The 13388-nt window shown below is 39.1% G+C and overlaps 1 protein-coding gene across 1 annotated transcript in view; it reads left to right on the top strand.

The window, feature by feature from the left end:
• MOCOS (molybdenum cofactor sulfurase) overlaps window positions 1-13388 on the top strand; it is a 388002-nt gene that overhangs the window by 350669 nt on the left and 23945 nt on the right. The window contains exons 10-11 of the mRNA XM_026654152.1: window positions 5199-5280; window positions 13122-13246. Coding sequence (XP_026509937.1) covers window positions 5199-5280; window positions 13122-13246 — 207 coding nt within the window. The remainder of the gene's footprint in view (window positions 1-5198; window positions 5281-13121; window positions 13247-13388) is intronic.

Raw genomic sequence — 13388 nt, 5'->3', positions numbered from 1 at the left:
GTTCGGGGATCGATATATCGCGTCTTAACGAGACGCGATATATCGATCCCGGATAAATAGATTGCTACCCGCCGATACGGCGGGTAGTGAAGACATACCCAAAGGCTAAAGGCCACCATAGATGATCAGCGTCAAGAGAAGATTGCATCAGAGTCTCTTTACTGGCAAAATGTTCTGAAAAGGCTCATTGCCATTGTGAGAATACTTGCTACCCAAAACCTAGCACTGCGTGGCACTTCGGATCGGCTGTATGTGCCAAACAATGGAAACTTCCTTAAAATTGTGGAGCTGATGACTGAGTTTGAAGCTGTACTCCAGGAGCATCTAAGAAGAGTCACCACCCAAGAAATGTACACACATCACTACCTTGGAAAAACAATTCAAAATGAGATCATACAGTTACTGGCAACAAAAGTCAAACAGAAGATTGTGGCAGATCTGAAGTCCGCAAGCTATTACTCTGTTATTCTGGACTGCACACCTGACATCAGCCATACGGAACAAATGACTTTAATCGTGCATTTTGTAACAACAACAGAACCTAGTGAAAATGTCCCTGCAATGGTGACTGTCAGAGAGCATTTTCTAGAATTTATTGACATTGATGATACTACAGGAGTTGGTATGACAAATGTGCTTCTTAAAAAGCTGGAAGATACAGGAATTGCGATAGCTGACATGAGAGGTCAGGGCTACGATAATGGTGCCAACATGAAAGGAAAGAACAGAGGAGTGCAGACACGTATCTGAGAAATACACTTTCAAGCTTTTTTTGTCCCATGCAGTTCTCATTCATTGAACTTGGTGGTCAGTGGTGCAGCATCAGCTTCTAGTGAGGCTGCTGAATTTTTTAATGTAATTCAAAGCATCTATGTATTTTTCTCTGCATCAACTCATCGATGGCAACTTTTGAAGCAACATCTGGGAACATCCTCTCTGACACTGAAACCACTGAGTGCCACACAATGGGAAAGTCAAGTGGAGGCGATAAAGCCTATCAAACACCAAACTGGGAAGATAGATGATGCCATAGTTGCCATTATGGAGGATAATGCTGCGACAGGAACTGTTCGTGGGAGAACAGTGGCAGAGAGAAATGGAATCACCAGAAACATACATAGCTTCAAATTTCTGTGTGGCTTAGTGTTGTGGCATGACATACTGTTTGAAATAAATGTTGTAAGCAAGAGACTCCAAGGTGTTGACCTTCATATATCTGGAGCAATGGTACAACTGGACAAAGCAAAGTCATACCTACAGTCTTACTGGTCAGATGAGGGATTTCAAAACATTCTGAAGAGTGCACAGAAGTTGGCAGAGGAACTTCACACTGAAGCTATTTTCCCACCCATTCAAGAATACAAGAGACACCGAAGAAGAAGACATTTTGATTATGAGGCATGGGATAATCCCATAAGAGACCCCAAACAACAATTCAAAGTTGAATTCTGTAACCAGGTGCTAGATTGTGCAATACAGTCAGTTGAAGAATGTTTCATGCAGTTCAAGGACCATAGCAGTATATTTGGGATGTTGTATGATATTCCAGAACTCCTCACTATACCTGAAGAAGACCTACACGAGCAATGCAGGGCACTAGAGACAGTGTTGACACATGATGACATGTGCGATATTGATGCGAGTGATTTAGGTGATGAACTGAAAGCCCTTTCAAGATACATTTCAGCAGGATCAACTCCAAAGGCTGTTCTGAAATATATGTGCACAAATAAGATGACCACTCTCTTTCCAAATGCTTTTGTTGCTCTGCGCATACTTCTAACACATCCTGTAACAGTTGCCAGTGGAGAACGCAGCTTCTCCGAGCTGAAGTTAATAAAAACTCATCTACGCTCCACAATGACACAGGAGAGGCTGGTCGGCCTTGCAACCATCTCAATAGAGCATGAGCTGGCCCAGACTGTGGACCTTCAGGAAGCGGTTCAAATCTTTGCAACCAAGAAGGCATGGAAAGCACCACTTTGATTATTCAAACAGATAAAAATGCCAGGGTTTACTATGCAGACAAGAAAAGTTACATTTGCTGTTCAGGTGTTTGAAAGTTAAGTGTTACTTAAAATTTTTGAACAAGTCATTTTAAGTTGTTAGTTCTCCTTTATTGGGGTAGGTAGCAGAGCAGTACCATGAGAGGAGTAGAACAGGAAGAAGGCAGAATTGAGACCTTTCAAAGTTTTGGCCCAAGCGAGGGGGCATTGGGGCGTCATTTGAGCTCCCCGCCTCAGGTGCCAAAATGTTGTGGGCTGGCCCTGGACAGACCACCTCTCTCTCTCTATGCGATACTGCCACAGCTGTAGTAAGTAAAGATGCTCAGGGTGTTCTCCTCTAGCGCCATATGACTTAGGAACTTGCTCTCTGATATAGCTCAGTCTGTTAACCTTTCAGCATGCTGCAAACTTCATCTATTCTCTCAAGCTTTAGAGAGGAGAGGAGTGGTGGAAGAGGGGAATTTGTGGTGTTTATTTTGTACTTGGTTGTTTTGTGTTATGTGAACTTATTGTATCTGTGGTTTCTAAGAATTATATTTTAAGTTTTGTTATTCCCGTTTTTCCTAAGCTACAGGTTTTCTGGCTGACATTCGTTATATTCAACAAAAAGCTTTTTCATATGCAAATTATAATAAACATTTGTCATATTAAAACTATATTTGATAAACCAGTAATACAATTTTATGTAAGCTCCTTTTGAAGCGAAAGCCTATTATACCTGGGCCTAGCTTCCATTGACTTAAAAGACAGCATGAGCAGATCCTCCATTTCAAAAAACCTATTGCATGTTATGAAAATAGAATCCTTTTTGTCTTGCCTCTGTTAAATGCAGACGGCCAAATTCTGGTTGCCGTTGATATAAATAAATATAGAACAATTCCATTGACTGCACCGGACTTGTTCCTGATTACACTGGTGTAAGTGAAAGGAGAATTAGGCCAAGTGTATGCTGCTGTGAAAGGCCAATTTATCTCTTTCCATTTCAGCTAACAGAGTCAGCACTACCGTTGCAAGTTGTGAATTAGTTTGTCATTGCACAGAAGCAAGAATTTTGAGTGTTGTGAAATCTCTTTAAAATATTGGAGTAGAAAGAGACTAGCAAAATTGTGAAACTAATTACACTTTATAGATTTTATTCTCCCTTCGATGCTCATGTGTAATGCCAGTAACATTAATAGGAATTACGTGCACATGCTGAAGAGAGAATATACATGAATAGTTTATATTTCAGTATGTTGAAATAGCAGACTTCTAATTTTTGCCACTAACTCAAAAGAGTAGCTTTAAAGGCAGGGTTTTTTTTTATCTTTATAAGTAAGACTGTGAACACAGCTGTGAAATTTATTATCAAGCAAATGACCATGGAGAATGACAGCTTTTACAGTTAAGTAACTGGCAATCTTCCAGCTTTTTTTTTCTTACGATGGAATAAAGTTATAATTAACAATGTTAAACTGACCTAAATATGGCTGTAAAATGTGTATGTTTCAATCACAGTATGATATACTGGCTGATGTGTAAAATCAATCACCTATAAAACCCTGAGCCCCCATCTGAGGAATTTGCATGTGTGCTCTCTGTTAAGAATTGTTTTTATAAATGATTACAGTTAAATAAAAAAAGTTCAAACCTTTATCATTTTCTTTTCTTCCAAGTGAATGACACTGATATTTTTCCATGGGGGATGGGGGTGGAATAATCATACAAGGGTGTTTGTTACACTCACAAGACAGTAATATTTGTCAATTTTTACCTGGATTATTGCAACTGGGTTAAACTGATTTGTTGATTACATGTTTTGTTTTCCAAGTGTGTCCAGCTTTTCTTCTCCCATCTTAATTAATAGGCGGCAGGTTTAATACAAACAAGAGGAATTACATTTCACACAACAAACCTGTGGTACTTATTGCCATGGGATGTTGTGATGTCCAAAAGTATAACAGGGTTCAAAAAAGAACTAGATACATTAATGAAGGATAGGTCCATCGATGGCTATTAACCAAGATTGTCCAGGACGCAACTCCATGCTTGGGGTGACCCTAAACCTTTGACTACCAAAAGTCTGCAGTGGAAGCTGGGGGGAGGGGAGATCACTCCCTAATTGCTCTGTTCTGTACACTCCCCCTGAATCACTGGTACAGGAAACAGGATACTGGGCAAGATGGACCATAGTCTGACCCAGCATGGCAGCTCTTATGTTCTCTTATCATCTTTATAGTTCTGTGCTAAAGCAATACCACCAGTCAGTTCAAGTTTGGGATGATACTGAAGTTAACAAATACCATAAACCTTTCTCTTTTGAAATCGTGTATGTAGAACAGAATTGTGGCATGGTGAATCTGAGTTAAACTTCCTTACTCTTCCAAATAAAATCAAACAAATCCATTTTTGTCATATCATAGAATTAAGGGGAACTGATTCTCCTTTTATTTGCACTGGTCTAAATCAGGAGTAACTTCAGTGAAATCAAAGTACATTGATGTAAAGCAAGTGTACATGAAATCAGAGTCTTTTCTGCTTTATGTAGAAGTGTATATGGTGAGCATTAGGGTTCACTGCAGCATGATAGTAAAATGCTTTGTTGGCCATTTAAGATGATTGTTTTCAATTAACAAAGAGCAGTGCTGTACACGTTTTTTATGTTTCATAAATCAGTACAGCATGGTCCTCCTTTCAGCCCATTGAGCTTTATTATACTGTTTAAATTCAAAGATTATATGTGCCCCTGATCTTTACACAGCTAAGTAGTTTGTGAGACATATTTCATTTTTGAACATGTTTCTCTTTTTAAAATGTGTTTATTTCCATTCTCTCTCTCTCTCAGAGTGATTATACTCATATCCTGATTTACTAGGGATAGTAGAGCTATGATAAGCCTGTCCTTTCGACAACAGCCATGATTGCTGCAGAAATTTTGTGCCAATCTCAATGTAAGAGATACACAGGGAATAAAGTTACTAAAAGCTGAAATTGTATATTAGTTAATGTGGTTTGGGTGCCAAGGTCATCCAAAGCCTTTGTTCTTGCATTATCATTTGGAGCCACCTGCAGGTAGAGAATATAACTGTCAAAAAGTGATCCGAATTTGTGTGACTGCTGTGATCCCAAACAGTCAGGGAATATGTACTTTATTCATAACATACGATTCTGCACAAATACTTAATTCTTATAATTTGTTCTTGATCCATAAAGGAACGGACCCCTTATCTGTGCCTCTAGAAGAAAACACTGGAAGAGAAATTCAGATTGGTCAGAGCAAAGTTTGTGCACACAGGTGAGTGAGAACAGATACACTAGAAAGTTCTAAGCTGATGACCTTTTGTAGGGCTAGCTCAGGATGACCATAATTGGAATGCAGTTTCAAGGGTTTTGTGAGAGTCCAGACGATATTAGCGTAAACAAAATAAAACAAGAAGAAAAGGAAAAAAGCTCAATGGTGTAATGAAACAAACAGCAGAGTGGATTAGACCTGTTTGGAAAATTTAGCACACAAAGCAGATCCGATAAAATAAATAAAAATCAGGTTTAGCAGATTTTGCAGCCAGTAAGTTAGGAAAGATCTTTGGTTTGCCCTCAGAAAACCATCAATAAGAAAAATCTGCAAGTATCCTGTACACTTTCACATGCTATGTGGCTGCCCCAACTTGATATTCGGTTTCTGTTAAATTACTCACTTGTGCTGATGTTAGTAACTTTTCCTGTTTCACATTGCATTGTCTCAAATTTTCTAGACCCAACTGATTTTTTTAAATAAATTTTCCATATTCACAACAACTCCTAATCTTACTTTGACCACAAATGTTGCTCAGTATTCAGTTATACTTCTTTGAAAAGTTATTAGTGAATATGTTGAATAACATTAGCACCAACTCTCTGCAGTACACTGTTTGATGCATTGTCTTTCAATAAGATATAACACTGCTATTATTAATAATTCGGTTTCCTATCTGTGAGCCAAGTGTTTATCCAACATGTGGTATGACTATCCATAAAACAAATATTTCTCCAACATCAGTAAGTTTTCTGAGTAGCTCTGTACTGAATGACTTGCTGACATCCATGTTCATTACCTCCTGCATTTCACTTACCCACCAAGGAGCCATTTGATTAAAGTGACCTGAGTAACTTGTGCTTCACAGACAATTATTTACTGCACTCTGCTTCCTCTCCTAGTTTTTCCCTGGTACAGTTATTTTATATGTTTTCAGATATTTTTCAGAGTACTAAAGTCCAGCCAAGAGGTCAAATATGTACATACCACAATTACTGTACTTCCCTCTTTAAAGACTGAACCCGCACTAACCTTCTTTCAGACCCTGAGCTCTTCAGGAATTCCAAGATTTTTCAGATATTTTCTTTGATACAAGTTTATTTTCTCTAACCCCCTCTAGCACTTGCTTCCGAAAACAGCAATAAATTGCCATGGGACCTAACCGCCCTCCGATGGGGCCATGATGGTAATTAGCATTTCCCCCAGTTGGCAACCTCTTGCATGCCAGATTGGAATCCTGCCCCACGGCTGTTAAGGAGAGAAGAGGCTCCTTCCCCTCTCTTTCCCCCCAGTGCACACCCCACAGCAGCAGGGAGATTTTTGCCCTGTCGTAATTTTAACATTTTGGTTTGTTTGCCTGATGTTTCTAGACTCAGTTAGTTTATGGCCAATTCAGTTCAGTTTCTCCTACGTTTTAATTAATTTATCATGATGCTGGCTTTGGTGAATAGTCTAAATGGAATGCATAAGGTATGTCTATATCATGTATAATACACACACATTTTTGCTTTTCTACCTTTTGTATTAGGAAAGTATCCTCCACTAAATTAAAGTAATAAAAAAGGACTTTTCTTTGGCAGGATATTTTTCCCAACAAATTTCTGGTTAGTGGAAGCCACCCAAAAGTCATTTGTTCTAACCATTGGTCCAATTTCCCTTCATGTTGACTCATCCTTATCTTTCCAGAGGTTAGCCCATCTCTAATAGATCCTGCTTTTAAAATATCCACGATTGCCTTGCTTGCTCTGCATTTCTTTTGCAGTAACACCATCATAGCCTGTCTCAATGTCATTGGCTGCATTTTTTTTTTTTTTTTCTGTATTAAAAGGGAAATTTTCATGAGAGGCTGCTCAATGTTCTCAGGGGGACAAAAGCCTGCAGTGGAAATGGCAAAGCAGGGAAGGAACCAAACAAGAATACAGAGTCAATTAGGGCTGTCAGGTAAAAGATAAGGGTAACAGAAAAAGCAGAATGAGTGAATGGTAGCCAAACGGAATAAGGGTAATACTGGAAATGACAGAGAGAAAGAAATGCATGTTAAAAAATAGCTCCATTGAACAAATAAGGAGGGCAACGAAATCCAAGACATTCATAGATTCTAAGGCCAGAAGGGGCCATTATAATCAACCAGTCTGACCTGTTGAGTAACACAGGCCATAGAACTTCCCCAAAATAATTCCTAGAGCAGATCTTTTAGAAAAACATCCATCTTGATTTAAAAATTGTGAGTGATGGAGCATCCACCATGACCCTTGGTAAATTGTTCTAAAGGTTAATTACGCTCACTGTTAAAAATGTACACCGTATTTCCAGTCTGAATTTGTCTAGCTTCAATTTTCAGCCATTGAATTGTGTTATACATTTGTATAGCTTAAAGTTTCTATTATCAAAAATTTCTCCCCCATGTAGGTATTTATAAACTGTGATCAGGTCACCCCTTAACCTTCTCTTCATTAAACTAAACAAATTGAGCTCTTTGAGTTTGTCACTATAAGCCATGTTTTCTAATCCTGTATTTATTCTCGTGGCTCTTCTCTGAACCCTCTCCAATTTATCAACACCCTTCTTCAATGTGGACACCAGAACTGGACACAGTATTCTAGCAGCGGTCACACCAGTGCCAAATACAGAGGTAAAATAACCTCTCCGCTCCTACTCAACAGTCTCCTTTTTATGCATCCAAGGAGTGCATTAGCCCTTTTGGCCACAGCATTGCACTGGCAGCTCATGTTTAGCTGATTATCCACCATGACCCCAAATCTTTTTCAGAGTCACTGCTTCCAAGGATACCGTCTCCCATCCCGGAAGTACGGCCTACATTCTTTATTCCTAGATGTATACCTTTCCATTTAGGCTTATTAAAATGCATATTATTTGCTTGCACCCAGTTTACTGAGCAATCCAAAAAGAATAAATGATGATAATTGACCATATCTTAAGACCTGTTTCACAGTGGTTAACAGAGAGGCCAAATGGCCCTGTGGTAAAGTCACTGGACTCTGAATGAAGATCTGAGTTCTGGTTCCACTTCTGCTGGACATCTTGTGCTTTGGGCAAGTCACTTTAACGTCTTCGTGCCTTGGTTTCCTCAATGCACATGAGTGTTGTGACACTATCCCACTCAAGTATGTTTGGCACTAAGATGTTATGGTGATAAGCACAGTATGAAAAAACTACAGATAAAGACCTACTAAACCTGCTAAATGAAGGTAGCCTGATTTTCAAAGGTGGCAAATGCTAACAGCACCCATGGGCTTCATTGGGACCTTCCATAGATTCAGAGAGTCACAGAATGTAAGGAATTTAGATCTAGTCTGTCCTGTGTATATCGCAAGCCATGGCATTTCATACAGTTACCCTGTATTAAGCCAAATAACTTGTGTTTGACTAAAGCATATCTTCCAGAAAGGCATCCAGTCTTGATCTGTAGACTTCAAGATGGAGAATGCACCCCTTCCCGTGGTAGTGTGTTCCTGTGATTAATCACCCTCACTATTAAAAATGTGTGCTTCATTTCTCCTTTGAATTTATCTGATTTTAGCTTCCAGACATTGGTTCCTGTTATGCCTTACTCTGCTAGATTAAAGAGCCCTTTAGTACTCTCTGAAGGTACTTACATACTGTAATAAAGTCACCACTCAATCTACATTTTTATAAACTAAACAGATTGATCTCTTTCAGTTTCTCACTGTAAGGCATTTACTCCTCAAATCATTTTTGTGGCTCTTTTCTACATCCACTAGCACTGGGTGCATTGTTGCAATATCAGTCTTACCAGGGCTTCCTGCTTCTGATATATAATTTCAGCTTTTAGTAACTTTATTCCCTGTGTATCTCATACATTGAGATTGGCACCATATTTCTGCAGCAAAGTTGGGAGTGGATGACAGGGGATGGATCACTCGATGATTGCCTGGTCTGTTCATTCCCTTTGAAGAACCTGGCATTGGCCACTGTTGGAAGACAGGATACTGGGCTAGATGGACCATTGGTATGACCCAGTGTGTCCATTCTTATGATCTAACTGTTGTCATCCCACATCTCCCCACAGATGGGGAGGTCTGGGGTGAGTGATTGGCCATAGTTCCAACTCAGAAGAAACCCTTGAAATCAATAGAAACTTTACATGAGTACAGACCGTCCTAGCCAAATTCTGCTTTCAATTATACCAGTGTAAATTAACTTCAGTGGAATTAATCTGGATTTATGCTGATATAGCTGAGGAAAACATGTGGCCCAAATCTATTGAACAATCACCAGAAGGAGTTCCTTGGGTATGTCTACATTTGAGCTGGGAGGTGTGATTCCCAGCTTGCATAGATGAACCTGAGCTAGTTCTGCTTGAGCTAGTGCACTAAAAATAACAGCATAGCCAAGGTAGCACAGACAGCAGCTCAGACTATCCACCTGAGCTCATACCTGCCCAGACCCCCTCAGTATGTATTCTGGCTGCTAGGCTGAGCTGCCGCCCATTCTATCCTGGCTACACTGCTATTTTTAGTGCACTAACTTGAGCAGAGTTTGCACGGGTATGTCTACACGAGCTGTGTACAAACCAAGAAAGCATAAATGGTAGCAAAAGACAAAGAACTGGTTAAAAAGCAAAACAAGGTGAATTCAGCTTCTTGTGGGGGAATGTAAGTGGCATCCCACTGGGATCAATATTCAGACTTCGGCTGTCCTTGTTTTTCAGTCTATAAATTACCTATCTGGAGGGACTAGCTGTAAAGTACTGAAGCTAAATTTGTTGATGACACAATAGTGGGATGAGTAGTGAACACAAAGCACACAGCAGGTAAAATTTGAAAGCATTAGGTCCCGCTTTATAAATTGGCTGACATGTGCCAAATGAAATGTAATGTTGACAAATGTAAAGTAATACTCAAGCAAAATAAACACACGAACAAAATGAATGGAACTGAACTACAGCAGAAGGACTTTGACAGGGACCTTGAAGAGACAATGAGCTTCACTCTGAAAGTGTTTAGACAATATGGGAAAGCAATTTGAGACCAAGCAGACTCAGAATACAGAAACTACACAGTGACCTTCGATGAAATACTATAATACAATATAGCTGTATCTTTTCATCTCAGCCACTGTGTGGTATAAAATACTTTAGCTATCTAATAAAAGAGGGCCAAGTAAGGAGAATGTAAGTCCCAACAGACCATATAAAGCACAGAAGATCAGGAAGGGGCTCTTAGTTGCTCTGTGGGCAGGAGGAGTTTGAGCGGGGAAAAGAATTTGTGTAAACGAACTCTCCATACCCCACCGTACTGCAGCAGCCCTGCGTGTTGGCCTTAGCCGCTTTCTCCCTGCCACTGGGACTGTTGAGGATACAGAAGTTATTACTGCCCTTATGAGCACCTTTTCAAATGAGTTTGGAAATCGAAGGAATTGCTTGCATTCACTGTGAATCAGGAAAGAAGTCATGACAAGAATTTACTGTACGTATGTCATAGCTGTTTACTGGTTTAAATAACAACCGTGTGTGCTTGTGAAGATAGAAATGAGTCACAGGCCGTGTGCTAAGATGAAAGGCAATTTTTACCTTCACATTCCTCTGCCTTAAGACATCAGAAAACATGAAATATTCAAGCAAACATGACAAATGTTTCACCCTCATTAACATGATTTTTCACAGTTTTCACAAATAGTGAGAATTTTTTTCACAGGTCTGTGACAGACACGTAACTCTATCAAAGCAGTCAGCTGACTTTGATGTGTACAGAAAACAGCAAAAAGTACCCCATTATAGGGTGTGGGGAAGTGGGATATAATTAGGCCAGAGCTTGAAAGTTGTAGTAAAATCAGAATTCAAGCAAATTGTGCATGTGGAAAACGGGGAGAACAAGGAAGAGAATTAATATTGATAGTTCAATAATTTTGACCTGTTTTGGCTAACATCTTTTCTTTCAGTTTGTTCTTCAAAATTCCAGACAACAACTGAAGAGAGATCTGAGTCCTGCTTCTGATCTCACTTATATTGGCATTACATCAATGTAACTCAATTGAGCCTGCATAATTTTTACAAAGACAAACTGCCTCCAAACTCAACCCCAGAACTTAGCATCTTTTGCTGTGGTGAACTATTTTTTTATTTCACAAAGTAATCATCTGCATTCAAAACCGTCCTTCTAGATAGAAGAAGCAGCAAGCTGATCACAGGACCAAAACCACAGTGCCTTCCTCCTTCCAGTAATTCTCCCCATAGTCATGAGGGCACTAATGGTTAACAGGGTGTCTCCATGGCCTTTTTGGCTTGTGAGAGAGAATCCAGAAGCCATTCTATGGTTAATTATCAGAACTCGAGGTGAAGGAGAAAATCTGCCCACCAACCCTGAAGAATACCACAGTGGAATTAGTACTAAAGGAACCATTTGATAGGAGCAACCTCTGAAGCTGCCATCTTGTTTCAATTGCTGTTAGTTTATGTACTAAGAACATGGATTGAATGAGGCAGTGGGCAACACTGTAACTGATGTATAATTTAAAAAATTCTTATTGTCTGGCTCGAGGGGACAAGAATAAAGGCAGCTGTGCTTGTGCCACTGAGTTACAAAACCAAAAATGTTCAGACTCCTTTAAAACATCTTTCTCAGCTAAAATACTGGGATTAAGAAGCCTTTTATTTGAACAATTTACAACACAATGTTGCAAGGCTCCCCTAATTGTTTCTTTCTGTTATTTATTATTATTTTATTTTCTTATTTGTATTATTATAACACCTATGTAATACAAACAACAATGATAATAATAATCAACCTATCCCTTACACATTTTTGCCCAGTTTTGACCCCTTTTTAAATGCATGTGTACAGCGCACCGAAGAAGACGTCCTGCATTCATTTAGAACAGAAGCTTCCACATAATGGTCCACAGAAAACTGACTGTTCACTTTTGGTGCTCACTCTCCTCCATATTTCCATCAATATTATGGCATTAAAAGAGACTGTGATTAAATATTGTCCTAACATTATTTTTCCATGTATGCAATTGCTGTTGTTGCCACAGGGAAGCTGTGTGACAGTGAATGGGAAGGGCAGTACTATGATGTAGTCTGTGCTATGAAAACGCTTGAGAACACTGATATCGATGGATTTGATGTCATCGTTAGACAAATACATTTAGTCCAGATTCATCAGAAGGATGAGGTTTCTGTAACTCTTGTGTAACAGCTGGTGGGATGGCAAAGAAATGCATAATTCTAGATAGACTTTGTTGCTTTCAAAAGTTCAGGTGTTTGGAAAATTCTAATCCGGGGCCCCAATCCTCCATACATGTATGTGAGTAACATTATACACATTATGAGACTACTCATGTTAGAGATCTATCTAGGTTTCATAGACATGGTCAGACTGCATACTTGCATAAAATTATTCATGTACGTAAATATTTACAGGATTGGGGCCATAGAGAGGACAGCATTACTAACCATATGTTTTTAAGTATTTGCAAGTACTGTGATGCAAAAAAGGGTCATTTTTAGTTTGTCATACGTGGATTACAGTGTCAGTCAGTGTCATGATTTTTTATAATTATACAGACTTTCTATCCCACAGTAAGTTATATAAAACTGAATTATGTCTCATCAATAATGAAGTCAAGATTGACAGAATTCCAGCAAAGTTGGGAAATATATTTGTGCATAATAGTACTTCACATCTCAGCTGTTTCATTCATTAGTGTTATAATAGATGCTGCATTCTGGATTGAAACCGGAAGAACAGATATCTGATTAAATATCTCCACCAGCTGTCCTTAGTTTTGAAAATGAAGGTTTTGGCAGTCAGATTATTGCTTAAATTAATACTAATCACTTCTCTTCCCCTTCTTGATAGAGTACAAACATATGACTGTGGAGAGAGAATAGCAGAATGGTTCTCTGAATTACTTGGTCGCCAGTGTCGCCTGATCAGGCAGAGTTCAGACTTCAAAGGAAATGCAAATCAGAAACATGAAAAAGGTATATCAATTTGACATGGTTATTAGAAAATAGATACTCCAGCTCAGCATATTAAAATATTAGCATGGCTCACATACTTTATGCTGAGTGAAAAATCCCCTCAATGAAGTGGTGTGGGGGAAGTCTTGAGATATTAAACCCA

Source organism: Terrapene carolina, unplaced genomic scaffold (assembly GCF_002925995.2).
Source record: "Terrapene carolina triunguis isolate 2854851 unplaced genomic scaffold, T_m_triunguis-2.0 Scaffold183, whole genome shotgun sequence".
Classification (NCBI taxonomy): Eukaryota; Metazoa; Chordata; order Testudines; family Emydidae; genus Terrapene; species Terrapene triunguis.
Note: the sequence above shows the minus strand (reverse complement) of the source record. Positions and strands in the feature narration are given on the sequence as shown.